The sequence below is a fragment of the Tasmannia lanceolata genome, unplaced genomic scaffold (assembly GCF_043159265.1).
Source record: "Tasmannia lanceolata isolate RefF3 unplaced genomic scaffold, GAP_Taslan_0.1 ptg000021l, whole genome shotgun sequence".
Classification (NCBI taxonomy): domain Eukaryota; kingdom Viridiplantae; phylum Streptophyta; class Magnoliopsida; order Canellales; family Winteraceae; genus Tasmannia; species Tasmannia lanceolata.
Genome location: NW_027518698.1, coordinates 9,248,026 through 9,265,963, shown reverse-complemented (window position 1 = coordinate 9,265,963; position 17,938 = coordinate 9,248,026). Strand labels below are relative to the sequence as shown.

General features: G+C 42.1%; 1 protein-coding gene across 1 annotated transcript; it reads left to right on the top strand.

Annotated features, from left to right (window-relative positions):
* Nucleotides 1-606: 606 nt before the first annotated feature.
* Nucleotides 607-1,089, top strand: LOC143855448 (uncharacterized). The gene has a single exon (XM_077365570.1). The coding sequence runs from the start codon at nt 607-609 to the stop codon at nt 1,087-1,089; it is 483 nt and encodes a 160-aa protein (XP_077221685.1).
* Nucleotides 1,090-17,938: the final 16,849 nt, after the last annotated feature.

The window sequence follows — 17,938 nt, the reverse complement described above, 5'->3', positions numbered from 1 at the left end:
CCAGGTTCAACAGAGAAGCCCTAAAAATACCGAAGTTGGACTCGTCGGCGGCCATGAACACCCTCCTCTCGGGGGTGAGGTCCGCGGACTTTAGGATGTCCATCGCGAAGAAAGCTCCTACCTCGCTCGCCGACCTCATAACTCGGGCTGAGAAGTATATAACGGCCGAGGAGACTCTTACTGCGCTTAATCTCATTCCCGAAGCAGATAATGAGACTAAGCGCAAAGTTCGGGAGGAAGAGAGGGGTACATCAGCCCCGAATCAGAAGAGCCGCAGGGAGGATAGAAGTAAAAGGAGAGATGGGAGCCCCCATCAGACAGGGAGTCATCTCACAAGACCCCGGAACGCTCGAGTCCGGCACATTCAAATGCTCAAGAACAAAGAAGTCCCACCAGAGAGAGCCGTCCCCCTCAACCTGCTGGGGTCATCAACATGATAGTGGGTGGCCTAACGGCGGGTGGGACCTATTCATCGGGACAGAAAGTATATGCAAGGCAAGTCAGTTCAGCCCATCTTCCAGGAAAAAGGCTGAAGACGGACCAAACCATATCTTTCTCGAACGCCGACCTCGAGGGAGTCCCGATGATGATGCGATTGTCATCGACATGATCATATCCGATCTACTCAAGAAGAAGGTGTTGGTGGACAACGGGATCTCGGCCGATATCCTATACCACCATGCTTTCAAACAAATGGGCATCCCAGAAGATCGCCTCAAGCCTTTCGACTCCCATTTATACGGTTTTTTGCGGAATATCGTACCAGTCGAAGGTTCTGTAGAACTTCCTATTTGGATTGGCAGCGCCCCTCACCATAGCTTTGCAATGATAGTGTTCTTAGTGGTTAAAGCCCAATCTGCTTACAACACGATTTTAGGGAGGCCCGGGCCAAATCTGCTAAGAGCCATCACTTCAGCCTACCAACAGAAGATGAAGTTTATCACCCCTGAGGGCATCGGAGATGTCAGGGGATATCAGATCGAATCCCGGGAGTGTTATGCAATGCTCCTGAAAGGGAAGCTAGCGGCCGAATCATTCCCGATCGAAATGTTTGACCTAAGGGATGAGGCCCAAGTGATGAGAAATTAGCCAGTCGAAGACTTGGAGAACATTCCACTCTTTGAGAGCGGAGATTAAGAGAAGGTCGTCAAGGTCGGATCCTCACTTCTAGACAACCTCAAGACGAGCCTGGTCAAATTCCTAAGGCAGAATTCGGACGTGTTCGCCTAGTCACCACCAGATATGCCCAGGATTGACCCAAAACTGAGCGTCCACAGGCTCAATTTCGATCCCACCTGCAAGCCAGTGAAGCAGAAAAGAAAAAAGTTTCGCACCAGAGAGACAGAAAGCTATAAGGGAGGAAGTCGAGAAGCTGCTCCAAGCCGAGTTCATCAAAGAGATACACTACTCGGACTGGCTGGCCAATGTGGTCATGGTTAAGAAGTCTAATGGGAAGTGGAGAATCTGCATCGATTTTACCGATCTAAATAAAACGTGCCCGAAGGACAGCCACCCCATCCTGAAGATCGATCAGCTCATCAATGCTACATCTGGACACAAACTACTCAGTTTCATGGATGCCTTTTCATGCCACAACCAGATAAGGATGTGCAAGGAAGACGTCCCCAAAACGGCATTTATCACGGACCAAGGCTTGTACTGCTACAGAGTCATGCCCTTTGGTCTGAAGAATGCTGGGGCGACATACCAAAGCCTGGTTAACCAGTTATTCAGAAAACAAATCGAGCGCAACATGGAGGTGTATGTGGACGACATGCTCGTCGAAAGTCTTCAAGCCAACCAGCACGTCACCGATCTGGAGGAATCATTCGAGGTGTTGAGACAAAACAACATGAAGTTGAATCCAACTAAGTGCGCTTTCGGAGTGAAAGTAGGAAAATCCCTCGAGGTTCATGGTCAGCCAGAGACGCATTGAGGCGAACTTGGAGAAAATACGAGCCGTGCTAGGGATGAGCACACCAACTACTATCAGAGAAATCCAAAGGCTCACTGGATGGATCACCGTCCTTGGGAGGTTTATTTCTAAGTCTGCGGAGAAATGTCTTCCCTTCTTCAAAGCTCTTAAGGGGGTCAAAAATTCTCCGTGGACTCAAGAATGCCAGACAGCCTTCGACGAGCTGAAGACGTATCTCACATCACCACCTCTACTTAGCAATCTAGAACCCGGAAAGCGGCTCATTCTCTACCTGGCTGTCACGGCGAACACGTTAGCAGTTGTCCTAGCCAAGGAAGACAGTGGACATTAAAAACAAGCCTACTACGTCAGCTAGATACTCCACGATGCAGAGCTCAGGTACCAGAGGGTGGAGAAGATAGCTTACGCATTGGTGATGGCAGCTCATAAGTTGAGGCCATACTTCCAATCACACACTATCGACGTCCTGACAGACCAGCCACTGAGACAAATACTGCACAAGCCGGATAGTTCAGGAAGATTGGTAAAATGGTCCGTAGAGCTCGGCGAATTCGACATCCGCTATAAGCCGCGTCCCGCCATCAAGGTTCAGGTGTTGGTAGACTTCCTGGCAGAATGCAGCACACCGGTCCATACAGACTCTCAATCGAATATGCACTTCGCTTCTGCTTCAAAGCCTCCAACAACAAAGTCGAATATGAGGCCCTTATTGTGGGAATGTGGCTGGCGCTAGAAGTTGGAGCAGATGACCTACGAGCCCATAGTGTTCCCAACTGATCGTCAACCAGGTCATGGGAGAATACGAAGCCAGAGTGTCGAGGAGGTCGAAATACATGGAAAAGGTAAAGACTCTCATCGCGAAGTTCAAAAGATTCAAAATTGTCAAAGTGTCCCGTACAAAATGCGAAGGCCAATGCTCTCTCGCGACTAGCTACATCCCGAACTTGGGGGCAATCTACATTGAGGTGCTGAAGAAAGCAAGCATTGATATCAAAGAAGAGGCAGTCCTGCAAATAGCTCAAGAGCCAGCATGGATGGATGGTATTGTCAAATACTTGAAGCACGGGACACTGGCAGAGGGTAGGAAGGAGTCCCGCAATATCATCCAACGATCTGCCTGATTTACCCTCCACGGAGGCAAGTTGTACAAGAGATCATACTTGTGGCCATACCTAAAGTGCCTAGGGCCAACCAATGCAGATTGATCACTCCAGGAAGTCCATAAATGAATATGTGAAGAACACTTGGGCGGGAAAGCCCTAGCACACAGTGCTTCAGAGAGGATACTACTGGCCCACTCTCAGAAAGGATACAGCAGAGCTTGTCAAAAAATACAAAAAGTGCTAGAAGGTCGCTTTAGTGGATCACCTTCCTGCAGCATCAAAAGTCCAAAAACCTGAGTCCTAACTTGGGTTGGACATGCCTAAAGCTTGGGGTTCATCTCGAGTTGGGCCTAAGACCGACCTACTCGGTTAAAATAATAAAAGTCCAAAAACCTGAGTCCTAACTTGGGTTGGACATGCCTAAAGCTTGCGGTTCACCTCGAGTTGGGCCTGAGAGCGTCCTGCTCAGTTAAAATAACAAAAGTCCAAAAACCTGAGTCCTAACTTGGGTTGGACATGCCTAAAGCTTGGGGTTCACCTCGAGTTGGGCCTAAGACTGACCTGCTTGGTTAAAATAACAAAAGTCCAAAAACCTGAGTCCTAACTCGGGTTAGACATGCCTAAAGCTTGCGATTCACCTCGAGTTGGGCCTAAGACCGACCTGCTCGGTTAAAATACAAAAGTCCAAAAACCTGAGTCCTAACTCGGGTTGGACATATCTCAAGCTTGGAGTTCACCTCGAGTTGGGCCTAAGACTGACCTGCTCGGTTAAAATAACAAAAGTCCAAAAACCTGAGTTCTAACTCAGGTTGAACATGCCTAAAGCTTGGGGTTCACCTTGAGTTGAGCCTAAGACCGACCTGCTCGGTTAAAATAACAAAAGTCCGAAAACTTGAGTCCTAACCCGGGTTGGACATGCCTAAAGCTTGGGGTTCACCTCGAATTGGCCTAAGACCGACCTGCTCGGTTAAAATAACAAAAGTCCAAAACCTGAGTCCTAACTCAGGTTGGACATGCCTAAAGCTTGGGGTTCACCTCGAGTTGGGCCTAAGACCGACCTGCTCAGTTAAAATAACAAAAGTCCAAAAACCTGAGTTACGTCTCAAGTTGGGCCCCTAACCGTCCCGTTCGATAAAAAATCTAAAAAGGACGAAGATCGAGGCATCCTAAATTCAGACTGATGCAATGATTAAACCTATCCAAAAATAAAGATAAGTTGTAGCTCGTCGTGAAGATTTCGCCGACCTGGATATAACGCAATGATTGAAGGCTATCTAAAAAATGGATAAGTTGTAGCTCATCGTGAAGACCAACTCGTCCGAAATTTGGCCGACGTGGATAACACAACGATTGAGGAATAAGAAAAAGAAGGTTGTTCAGATGCAACGGTTGGAGGTTGTCTGACAAAAGGTCATCGAAAAATCCAACTGACCTTCTTGCTTTGCAAAGTTTAAAGGATTTCAAAAAATCCTAAGTTGTAGTTCGTCCCAAAGAGTTCTGCCAAACGAGCTCATCAAAAGAGTTCGTCCAACTGAAGCATCGATCTCTCCACAAAGTAACAGTTGGAGGATGTCCAAAATAAAGAGCTCGTCCGAAAGTCTAACCGAACTCCATATTTTGCAACGTTTAAAGGATTTCAGAAAATCATAAGTTGTAGTTCGTCGCAAAGAGTTCGGCCAAAAGAGCTCGTCAAAAGAGTTCGTCCGAATGAAGCGTCGATCTCTCCACAAAGTAACGGTTGGAGGACGTCCAAAATAAAGAGCTCGTCCGAAAATCCAACCGAACTCCATATTTTGCAATGTTTAAAGGATTTCAGAAAATCCTAAGTTGTAGTTCGTCACAAAGAGTTTGGCCAAAAGAGCTCGTCAAAAGAGTTTGCCCGAATGAAACGCCGAATTCTCCTCAAGACAATGGTTGGAGGACGTGCAAAAATGGAGCTCGTCCTAAAATCCAACCGAACTCCATATTTTGCAATTTCAGAAAATCCTAAGTTGTAGTTCGTCGCAAAGAGTTCGGCCAAAACAGCTCGTCAAAAGGGTTCATCCGAATGAAACGCCGAATTCTCTCAAGACAATGGTTGGAGGACGTCCAAAAAAGGACCTCGTCCGAAAATTCAACCGAACTCCATATTTTGCAACGTTTAAAGGATTTCAGAAAATCCTAAGTTGTAGTTCGTCGCAAAGAGTTTGGCCCAAAGAGCTCGTCAAAAGAGTTCGTCCGAATGAAGCGTCGATCTCTCAACAAAGTAACGGTTGGAGGACGTCCAAAATAAAAGGCTCGTCCGAAAATCCAACCGAGCTCCATATTTTGCAGCGTTTTTGGGATTCTTAAAAATCCTAAGTTGTAGCTCGGCCAAAAGAGCTCGTACGAAAGAGTTCGGCAAAAAGAGCTCGTACAAAAGTGTTTGGCCAAAAGAGTTCGTCGGAAAAACTGGATGAGCTCCATATTTTGTGGCCAAAAGGGCTCGTCCAAAAGAGCTGGTGCAAAAAGAGCTTGTACAAAAGAGTTCGGCCAAAAGAGTTCGTCCGAAAACCAGATGAACTCCATACTTTGCAACGTTAAGTTGTAGTTCGTCTAGAAAGAGATAGTCCAAAAGAAGCATCGATCTCTCATCAAGACAACTGTTGGAGGATCTCCAAAAAATGAGCTCGTCCGAAAATCCAACCAAGCTCCATATTTTACAGCATTTTTGGGATTCTTAAAAATCCTAAGTTGTAGCTCGGCCAAAAGAGCTCGTACGAAAGAGTTCAGCCAAAAGAGCTTGTCAAAAGAGTTCGTCTGAATGAAGCGTCGATCTCTTCACAAAGTAACGGTTGGAGGACGTCCAAAATAAAGAGCTCGTCCGAAAATCTAACCGAGCTCCATAATTTTAAGTGTTTTTGGGATTCTTAAAAATCCTAAGTTGTAGCTCTGCCAAAAGAGCTCGTATGGAAGAGTTCGGCAAAAAGAGGTCGTACAAAAGAGTTCGTCTGAAAAACCAGATGAGCTCCATATTTTGTGGCCAAAAGGGCTCGTCCAAAAGAGCTCGTCCAAAAAGAGCTCGTACAAAAGAGTTTGGCCAAAAGAGTTCGTTCGAAAAACCGGATGAACTCCATATTTTGTGGCCAAAAGTGCTCGTCCAAAAAGAGCTCGTATGAAAGAGTTCGGCCAAAAGAGTTTGTCTGGAAAACCGGATGAGCTCCATATTTTGTGGCCAAAAGAGCTCGTACAAAAGAGTTCGGCCAAAAGAGTTCGTCCGAAAAACTGGTTGAGCTCCATATTTTGTGGCCAAAAGAGCTCGTCCAAAAGAGCTCGTCCAAAAGGAGATCGTCTAAAAGAGCTCATCCAAAGGAGTTCGTCCGAAAAACCGAATGAGCTCCATATTTTGTGGCCAAAAGAGCTCGTCCAAAAGAGTTCAACCAAAAGAGCTCGTCCAAAAGAGTTCGTCCGAAAAACCGGATGAGCTCCATATTTTGTGGTCAAAAGAGCTCGTCCAAAAGGAGATCGTCTAAAGGAGATTGACCAAAAGAGCTCGGCTAAGAGAGCTCGGCCAAAGGAGCTCGTCCAAGACCTCATAAAAAAAACACTCGCCCAGACCTCAAAAACGGCTTGAAGGAGTGGGGGGCAACTGATGGGGATGAAAATAATCACCCAATCAGAGAACTCCAAGTGTAAAAGGGCCCCAACTGTCAAAAGGGTAGCAAGGTAATTTCCTACAGTCAACAAAAGACCCCTATGAGAAGGAATATGAAAATCCAAGGGTGGTCCCGAGTACGACAACTTATGAGGAGTGCGAAATTAGGTTGATAACAAGTTTTAATTCTTTTGAAAACTCAAACCCAATTTTAGAAATTAAGAGATCAACAATTAAATTCAAGTACGCAAGTTAAATCTAAAGTGCAAATGCAAAATAAAGAGCAAGAGTAAGAGAGATTGCACCCGAGATTTAAAGTGGTTCGGTCCTCCAAACGTCAGGCCTACTCCACTCCACCAACCAAACCCGTTGATGGCTTCACTATGTGATCTTCTTAACTTCGGCGAAGATCGGTGCTGATTACAAATTCCAATCGCCTTTAACCTTGGTGGCGATCTTCACCACGGAGAGTGGGCTACGCTTCTCCGAACACTCGCCCAATACAAGTTCTTGAAAAGAAAGAAAGAACAAAAACAATCCCTCACAAGGGTTTACAAGATGGTAGAAGATGTACAAATTGAGCCTATGATCCAAATCCTAATCTTTAGATGATGAGAGGCATAAACAAGTTTGATTCACTCTATGGATGTTCAAGAAGGTTTTTAGAGTGTTAGGATTGATAGTCTTGAAGTTTAGAATGCCCATATATATAGGAAAACCAAAATATGACCGTTCAATGGCATTGTGGTAATTCCAGCAAAATTCCCAACGGCTCAAAATATGACCGTTACAGTGTTCTCGGAGTTCCGAGAAAAAATCTCAGAGTTCCGGGAATACAAACAGAAGATGAAAAAAGAGTCTACTGGACCATTTCTCGGAGTTCCGAGAATTTCTCTCGGAGTTCCGAGAAGCCTATGAAGAGCAGATTTTCACTTCATGTTTTTGGGCTTCCAACTTAACACCAAGTTGGGATTGCTATGAGGGTTCCAAGGTGTTGGAACACCACAAAGACAATCACATATAAATTTTGGGTGTGTGTTTATTTCCTTAGTTATGCCTTTCAAAATCCTAAACTAGGATTGGATCTTAATAGAATCTAATATAACTTGATCTTCAATGGATTCTTCAAGTCTTCATTTTGTCTTGGACTTCGTTGTCTTTGGCCTTCATGATGTGGTCCAATGAGTGTTTCTTGGCCTCAATCCAAGCAATGTTGTCTTAGCACCAATGTGATCTACAACTTAGACAATCAAACACATTAGTGATCATTAATCACTTGTGTATTGGAATCATCAAAATAAGATGGGAATGCCAAGGTGGAAACCATTGGGCTTACAATCTCCCCCTTTTTGATGATGACAAGCACAAGAGATTTTTCAATAAAAGCAATCATATTTTCCTTACACTAGAATTCTCTCCCCCTTTGGCATCAATCAAAAAGATTGGGGTAAAAGAGAAACAAAGGGATGAAATATTCAATTTAAAAGCTCCCCCTTTTTCAAGGAAAAAGACAAACCTAGAACTCCCCCTATTTACAATTTTTATTCAATATAAGAGGGGATATTTAATTAACTTTAAAAAAAGATATTCAATTTTAAGCATTAGCCCCTAATCTAAGCATATATGATGAAAATCATATGGGGGCTTTGGGAACCCAAGATTTCTTAGTTCCACTTCTATCCCTAATCTTAGATGCACATTGGAATTGGTAATGACCATTTATTCCACAATAATGGCATCTAACATGAGGGTTAGATACGCTAGTCCTATCATATGCATGTTTAGGTCTTTGACTAGTCTTCTTTAAGATTATGTCAATAATTTTGTCACCATTTAAGAATCCATGGAGACATAATCTTAACCTTTCATTTTCATTATGAAGATGGGTTATTTGATTTAGAAAATCATTAAATTCATCTTCATAAGATTTGGAAGAGTTTGCCACATCTTGGAGTTTTGCAATTTGGCAAGATTTCTCATCCAAACAACCTTTAAGGGTTTCAATCTCAAGTTTAAAATTTTCAAGTTGTATTTGAGATTTGGAAGAAAATTCATTTTTCAAAAAATTAAGTTCATTTTCTAATTTTGAAATGGATTTCTTTTGAACTTTATTTTTAGAAATTTGAGAGTGCAAGGTTGAGCACAATTCATCATATGATATTTTTTCACTATCACTACTAGATGAATAACATGAAGGGTTAGAGTTTACCTCGTCTTCATGGGTGAGTGCCATGAAGCAAAGATCGTCTTTCTTTTCTTCCCCTTCGCTTGAACTCTTTCCCGAGGTGCTAGTAGCATCCCATCCGGCGGCAAGAGCTTTATGTTTCTTCCATTCCTTCTTTCCCTTGTATTTTGAGGAAGATGACTTGAGAAGTGGACAATCCGGTCTTTTGTGTCCGGCCTTCTTGCAATTATAGCACCTTATTCCTCCTTCTACTTCATTTTCTTCTTTCTTTTTCGTTTTATCCTTCTTATGTTTCTTTCTCCATAAGCTTTTAAACTTTCTCAAAGCTTCTTCTTCATCGCTATCCGCCTCGCTAGAGGATGATGAGTTTGCTTTGAAGGCTTTTAGAGCTAGAGATCGACTCTCTTTCTCTTTCTCTTTCGGCTTCTTCTCCTCTTGTCGGCTAGTGAGGAGCATCTCATGGGTGATGAGAGATCCTACAAACTCCTCCATGGTTAGCGTCTTAAGATTCTTTGATTCTTGTATAGCGGTTACCTTTGGATCCCAATATGGAGGAAGAGACCTAAGCAACTTACTCACAAGCTCATCAGTAGGATAAGATTTACCAAGATTTGCTAATTCATTAGAAATTTTAGAAAAACGGGTATACATTTCGGAAATGCTCTCGTTTTGATCCATTCTAAACATTTCATATTTGCTCTTTAACAAGTTTATTTTGGAATCCTTAACTTGAGAAGTTCCCTCATGGGTAACGGCAAGTGTATCCCAAATAATCTTGGTGGAATAAAAAAGAGCAACTCGATTAAACTCCTCCGTAGATAAGGCGCAAAACAAAGAATTTATAGCTTTGTAATTTAAATTTGCATGCCTTTTTTCTACCGTATTCCATTCTTCAAATGGTGTGGAAGGCAAAATGTATCCATTTTCAACAATATGCCAAAGTTCCACATCTATCGAAAGAAGATAGATGCGCATCCTTGTCTTCCAATGTCCATAGTTGGACCCATTAAAGAAGGAAGGTCTAGTTGTGGAATGGCCCTCCGAAAGTCCGGTTCCATTTCTATCCGCCATTTCACAATTAGAAAGTTGCCAAAGATCTTATGATCTTTCCCTTGTTGAAATTTTTTAAAGAAAATTTTTCAAAGATTTATAGAAAAGAAAATCTTTTAAGAGCCTTTGCTCTGATACCAAGTGAAAATCCAAGGGTGGTCCCGAGTATGGCAACTTATGAGGAGTGCGAAATTAGGTTGATAACAAGTTTTAATTCTTTTGAAAACTCAAACCCAATTTTAGAAATTAAGAGATCAACAATTAAATTCAAGTACGCAAGTTAAATCTAAAGTGCAAATGCAAAATAAAGAGCAAGAGTAAGAGAGATTGCACCCGAGATTTAAAGTGGTTCGGTCCTCCAAACGTCAGGCCTACTCCACTCCACCAACCAAACCCGTTGATGGCTTCACTATGTGATCTTCTTAACTTCGGCGAAGATCGGTGCCGATTACAAATTCCAACCGCCTTTAACCTTGGTGGCGATCTTCACCACGGAGAGTGGGCTACGCTTCTCCGAACACTCGCCCAATACAAGTTCTTGAAAAGAAAGAAAGAACAAAAACAATCCCTTACAAGGGTTTACAAGATGGTAGAAGATGTACAAATTGAGCCTATGATCCAAATCCTAATCTTTAGATGATGAGAGGCATAAACAAGTTTGATTCACTCTATGGATGTTCAAGAAGGTTTTTAGAGTGTTAGGATTGATAGTCTTGAAGTTTAGAATGCCCATATATATAGGAAAACCAAATTATGACCGTTCAATGGCATTGTAGTAATTCCAGCAAAATTCCCAACGGCTCAAAATATGACCGTTACAGTGTTCTCGGAGTTCCGAGAAAAAATCTCGGAGTTCCGAGAATACAAACAGAAGATGAAAAAAAAGTCTACTGGACCATTTCTCGGAGTTCCGAGAATTTCTCTCAGAGTTCCGAGAAGCCTATGAAGAGCAGATTTTCACTTCATGTTTTTGGGCTTCCAACTTAACACCAAGTTGGGATTGCTATGAGGGTTCCAAGGTGTTGGAACACCACAAAGACAATCACATATAAATTTTGGGTGTGTGTTTATTTCCTTAGTTATGCCTTTCAAAATCCTAAACTAGGATTGGATCTTAATACAATCTAATATAACTTGATCTTCAATGGATTCTTCAAGTCTTCATTTTGTCTTGGACTTCGTTGTCTTTGGCCTTCATGATGTGGCCCAATGAGTGTTTCTTGGCCTCAATCCAAGCAAAGTTGTCTTAGCACCAATGTGATCTACAACTTAGACAATCAAACACATTAGTGATCATTAATCACTTGTGTATTGGAATCATCAAAATAAGATGGGAATGCCAAGGTGGAAACCATTGGGCTTACACAATATTTACAACTCATTGCCATCCGCTCAAGGGCAATTTTGTAATCATGCCATAAAGGAAATTATGGATTAACCCTATCACACCCAACCACTATAAATAGGGGTAAGATCCAAAAGGTAAAGGACACGATTCCCAAAACCTACTATTTCAGTTGAGTTTTCCTTATCTGTTGCTGTCACCGACTTAAGCATCGGAGGGCCTTCACAGAGTACCCCCTCCACGTTGGTCTTCTAACCGTTCTCTCGTGTGTGTAGGACAAAGAAGCAAGGACAAATCAAGATCGTCCATCCGCTCTTCCCCTCAAGCTCAGCCATAACCAAATTCTGATCTCAACACCAGTAAAACCCTTTTTGATGTAGTGATAAAAGGGATTTTGCAAGTCATTGGGAGGCCGTGGCCACTCCCACGCTATATGTGGCTCCGCTCCTGTGTCTACCTCTTGGTTGAAAGAGAGAATTCCGGTGGCATGTAACTAGACGATGATTTTCAGGGATATAATGAGTAAATTCAAGTTTCACCAAGATTTGAATAGGGGAGTGATAAATCGACTTAGAGAGAGAGAAAGAGGAGAGAGATGGACACATGGGGTGTCAATTTATCCAAATGGGGAGTCGATTTATCACTGCCCTATGAATATCATCCGCACTACGATGTTTTGATATTTGCACTAACTCCCCTTATCTTTTATTATTTAACCAGCTGTCAAAGTTTATTAAAATTCCCAAAAAAACTCTGAAAAGCCAATTTAAAAAGAAAAGACAGGGTGCATTAGTGCAATTATCAAAACATGGTAGTGCGGATATCAATGGGCAGTTTTTAGGGGTTCTTATGCCATAGATAAGTATGAGTAAAACAGTACAAGTTGGGCTCACTTGTCCAGTGATCCAAGCCATGCATTAAAATTTACCCACATTGGATAATTCTAAATCCATCTATGGCATGCATGGTCAATCCATAACAAAACCAAGAGATTAATGGGTTTGGAAAACTTAAAACCAGATTTATGTGTGTTCTATTGAAGTCCACTTCAGTGTTTTTCAAAATTACAATGGGGCTACACTTTATAGGATGGTCCAAACAGATGAACGGTCTTGGAACACTTGAAACGAGATTTTATGTGTGTGCCAGTGATGTCCACTTCAGTGTTGCTCAAAAATTACAATGGGGCTACAATTTACATTGTGGCTCAACAAATGAACGGTTTGGATCATCCTATGAAGTGGGACCACTTTTGTTACTTGGCAAAAGATTTGTTTTACGGTCATTTTACTCATTTTATGTCGAAAGAAGGCATAGCCTTAAAAAAATATGTGAATCTATCATATAAAAAGTTGATTTTTTACAGTCCAACCATATACGCACCCCCCCTTACTGTTTTTCCTATATTAGTTATGTACTTGCAATTTTTCTATAATCCTTATACTATATATAAAGCGTGAATAAGGGGTTAAAGTCATCCTCACTTTCTCGTTATTTCCGTTCATGTCCCACAGCCAAGCATAGTACTTTTGCATTGACATTTCTTATTTTCTTTAGGGGTATTCTCAGCATTCATGTTGGGCAATAAATGTTGGGCAATAGGCGGATGAAAAGAGGAGAGATTTTTTTGAAAATTACGTGAGAATTACACCTCACATTTTTTGACTTTTTTGAACAAATGCACCCATTCAACTCATATAATTTCGATCCTACCCCCCTCCTTTATGCTTTTAACAAAGGCACCCATTGAATCATATAATTGCAATCCTACCCCTCTTTTATGCTTTTAACAAAGGCACCCAATAAAGCCGTATAATTTCGATCTTACCCCCCTCCTTTATGGTTTTTTAATTAAAAAACTATAGGGTGATCTTGACCATCCGATTTAAGATAAGAGGAATTATGGAAACATCTATAGATTGGAGGGCTAGGATTGGCCTATGGAAATGATTTTTGGGGCACAACCTATGTATGTTGTGTTCCATCACATGGACGGTTTGGATCAACCTATGACGTGGTCTGTACAGTTCTTTGTCGGCCCGTGCATCGCACGGGTTTTTTACTAGTACTATATATAAAGCGTGAATAAGGGGTTAAAGTCATCCTCACTTTCTCGTTATTTCCGTTCATGTCCCACAGCCAAGCATAGTACTTTTGCATTGACATTTCTTATTTTCTTTAGGGGTATTCTTAGCATTCATGTTGGGCAATAAATGTTGGGCAATAAATACCCTAGCGCAAATGTCCAAAGATAATGCCCTTAACTTTTTCTTTTACCACTAACCCCTTTGCTGAAATCTAACATCTATCACTATGAGAAATTATTTGAGGGTAAAATCATAATCTACATATGAAAAATACCGACACATGGTACCTGTCTATGACAATTACGGCAAAAAACTACCAAGAAGAGGCAAAGTCATATGACAATGACGAAAGAACTACTTTTTATTACACATGAAGGACACTTGCAAAATATTGACGGATTTGCGTACTTGAAGGGGAACAACAATTATGGAAACCTCTATCGATTGGAGGGCTAGGATCAACCTATATCTATTGGAGGGCTACGATTAACCTATGAAAATGATTTTACGGGCACAACCGATTGATGTTGTGTTCCATCCATAGTTTAAAATTTTGGTTTCGGTAGCCGTTTCGAACCCCACCTAAAACCGAAATTTCGGTCCGAAATTTGGTAATTTGGTTCGCAATTCGGGACCGAGGCCGATATCTAACATCTATCTCTATGAGAAATTATTTGAGGGTAAAATCGTAATCTACATACGAAAAGTACCGACACATGGTACCTGTCTATGACAATTATGACAAAAAACTACCAAGAAGAGGTAAAGTCATATGACAATGACGAAAGAACTACTTTTTATTACTCATGAAGGACACTTGCAAAATATTGACGGATTCACGCACCTGAAGAGGAACAACAATTATGGAAACCTCTATCGATTGGAGTGCTAGGATCAACCTATATCTATTGGAGGGCTACGATCAACCTATGGAAATGATTTTACGGGCACAACCGATTGATGTTGTGTTCCATCCAAAGTTTAAAATTTTGGTTTCGGTAGCCGTTTCGGACCCCACCGAAAACCAAAATTTTGGTCCAAAATTTGGTAATTTGGTTCAAAATCCTAGACCAAATTTACCAAATTTCGGTCCGAAATTTGGTAATTTGGTTCGAAATTCCGGACCGAATTTTCAATATCTAACATCTATCTCTATGAGAAATTATTTGAGGGTAAAATCGTAATCTACATACGAAAAGTACCGACACATGGTACCTGTCTATGACAATTACGACAAAAAACTACCAAGAAGAGGTAAAGTCATATGACAATGACAAAAGAACTACTTTTTATTACTCATGAAGGACACTTGCAAAATATTGACGGATTCGCGCACCTGAAGAGGAACAACAATTATGGAAACCTCTATCGATTGGAGGGCTAGGATCAGCCTATATCTATTGGAGGGCTACAATCAACCTATGGAAATGATTTTACGGGCACAACCGATTGATGTTGTGTTCCATCCAAAGTTTAAAATTTTGGTTTCGTTAGCCGTTTCGGACTGCACCGCAGGTTCGAAATTCTGGTCCGAAATTTGGTAATTTGGTTCGAAATTCTGGACCGAATTTTCAAAATTTCGGACCGAATCGAAATTCCGAATTCCGAAATTTCTGTCGATATCTAACATCTATCTTTATGAGAAATTATTTGAGGCTAAAATCGTAATCTACATACGAAAAGTACCGACACATGGTACCTGTCTATGACAATTACGGCAAAAAACTACCAAGAAGAGGTAAAGTCATATGCAAATGACGAAAGAACTAATTTTTATTACTCATGAAGGACACTTGCGAAATATTGACGGATTTGCGCACCTGAAGAGGAACAACAATTATGGAAACCTCTATCGATTGGAGGGCTACGATCAACCTATGGAAATGATTTTACGGGCACAACCGATTGATGTTGTGTTCCATCCATGGTTTAAATTTTGGTTTCGGTAACCATTTCGGACACCACAGAAAATCAAAATTTCGGTCCAAAATTTGGTAATTTGGTTCAAAATTCCGGACTAAATTTTCAAAATTTCAGACTAAACCGAAATTCCAAATTCTGAAATTTTGTAACATTTTTTTAAGGAATAATGGTATTTAATCGAAATTTCAGACCGAAATTACTGAAATTTAAAACCATGGTTCTGTCACATGGACGGTTTGGATCAACCTATAACCCTCTATAGATCGGAGGGTTTGGATCAACCTATGAAAATTATTTTTGGGGCACAACCTATGTAGGCAGTAGCCCATCTAATGGACGGTTTGGATCATCCTATGGTATGGGCCATACCGTACATTTGTCTCCACCCTGATCAATTTTGCAGGGGTATATTTGTCATCCCGGTCACTTACTTTGCCCCTGGTGAACATCCAAAAGTTATCGCTTTCGTTCCCAACTTTTGCTTAAATTCTTTCTATATCCCATTGTATTTTAGGAAAAGTTCCTTGTGTATCCAATTTCTGATGGCTATTTTTGTCAATTCCAATGCCAATGACCCTTACATGTCTGTCCAAAGACTTCAAATGAAACCCTATTATCTGCCCGTTTGGCATTCGCTGGATTCCCTTCCTGAAAACTCCACTGCTCTCAATCGCCCCCTTCTCACCGCCTCTCCTCTCAAAGTCTTGTCACATGCTTTTATTTTTGCTTCCCTTCTATGTCCTGCTCTGGGTATCGTTTTGTCTTTGAACATAAATATATTTTATTTTTATTTTTCATTCATTAATGAAGGAGACTGGTAAGAACTATATATGGATTCCGAACCGGGCTATTCTCCCTCCGGCAAACGAACTAAAGATGAGTTTTCTTGCTTCTTTTTGTTTTCCATTTTTTCCCTTGGATGGATTTTAATTAGGGATCCTGAGTTTTGGTTTGGCTTTTAGGATGACCAAATTTTAGGGGATTTCTTCAAACCGCGATTATTAATTCTTTTTTTGTAGGAGGATTTTGATTGTGCGTTTTTCTCTTGTAAAAGAGGATTTCGATTTTTCGGTTCTTTTTGGCTTTTTCCTATCACAAATTTTGGTTCTAGATGTTCTTTTCTTCAGTTTCCCTGAACAGGGTCTTTTATTTAAATAGATCTCTAGAGTCTCTCATCAATTTCTTCGTTATGAACATAAGCAATGCCAAAATCCATTTAATCATAAACAATATGGACTTGATATAGTTTATGTCTCCTACTTTGGGGAACACATAGCCCATATTCCCATCAGAAAAGGAAAACAATTGGATCAACAGTTCATTTATTCCCAGATTTTGATGCTACCAATATTCCTCATTTTGAAAAATCCTTCGTAGGTCCTTTGCATTTAAAAGAATAAACAACAGATTCGAGGCTTAAAAGACAATGATATCAAGAACTCGGGCTCAATAAAATTAGGAACTCTAGTCCAAAAGCATAGAAATCCAATAACCAGGAGGCTTTGAGATTTTAGAAGCCCCTGAACACATCTCCGACCTTCAAGAAACCTTCGACACCCTGCGACAGGCCAGATGAAACTCAATCCCGCAAAGTGCGCCTTTGGGGTAATGTCCGGAAAGTTCTTAGGATCTTGGTCAGCCAGAGAGGCATCGAAGCCAACCCTGAAAAAATCCAGGCCATCCTAAACATGGAGCCCCCGGCAACGGCAGTAGAGGCGCAGCGACTTACGGGGCGGATCACCGCCCTCTGCCGTTTTATGCCCAAGTCGGCGGAAAAGTGCCACCCCTTCTTTAAGCAGCTAAAAAACATACGGGAGTTTGAATGGACCCCAGCCTGTCAAGAAGCTTTTGACACCTTGAAACAGTACCTTCAAACACCACCCATTCTGGCCAAGCTCGAGCCTGGGGAAGAATTGTTTTTGTATTTGGCCGTCAGCCCTACGGCGGTAAGTGCGGTACTGGTTAAGCAGAACGACAAGCGAGAACATCCGGTGTACTACGTGAGCAAGACCCTCCATGGTGCGGAGGTTCGGTACCTGGACATAGAGAAATTCGCCCTCGCAATTGTCAGCGCAGCTCGGAAGCTCCGCCCCTACTTCTAGGCCCACCCCATAATACTCTTGACTGACCAACCCCTCAGAAAAATTCTATAAAGACCGAAGACCTCGGGTAGAATGGTAAGCTGGGCCGTCGAGTTAGGAGAATTCGACATACAGGTTCGACCAAGGCTGACCATCAAATCCCAGATCCTCGCTGATTTTATAGTGGAATCCACTGCCCCTGCCGCAGAGCCAGCAGCGACGGAGGAAACTAGGGCCCCTAGCAGACAAACGACTCACGAAGACGAGCCCATGAGGCCCGAGCCGCAGGAAGGAGACAACGAGATCCACTGGACCTTGCACGCGGACGGCTCAACAAGTAAAGTAGGATGCGGGGCAGGAGTGCTCCTCCAGGGCCCAGATGGATTCATAGCAGAGTACGCCCTCTGACTAGACTTCAAACCCTCCAATAACGAGGCTGAATACGAGGCCTTGTTGGTAGGGCTGAGTCTGGCCGCGGAGCTGGGCACGAGGAAGCTAAAAATCTACAGCGATTTGCAACTGGTGGTCGAGCAAGTGAACGGGGCGTACGAGGCCAAGGAACTCAGGATGAAAAGATACCTCCAGAAGGTAAGGGAGAAGCTGAAGGGAATGGGG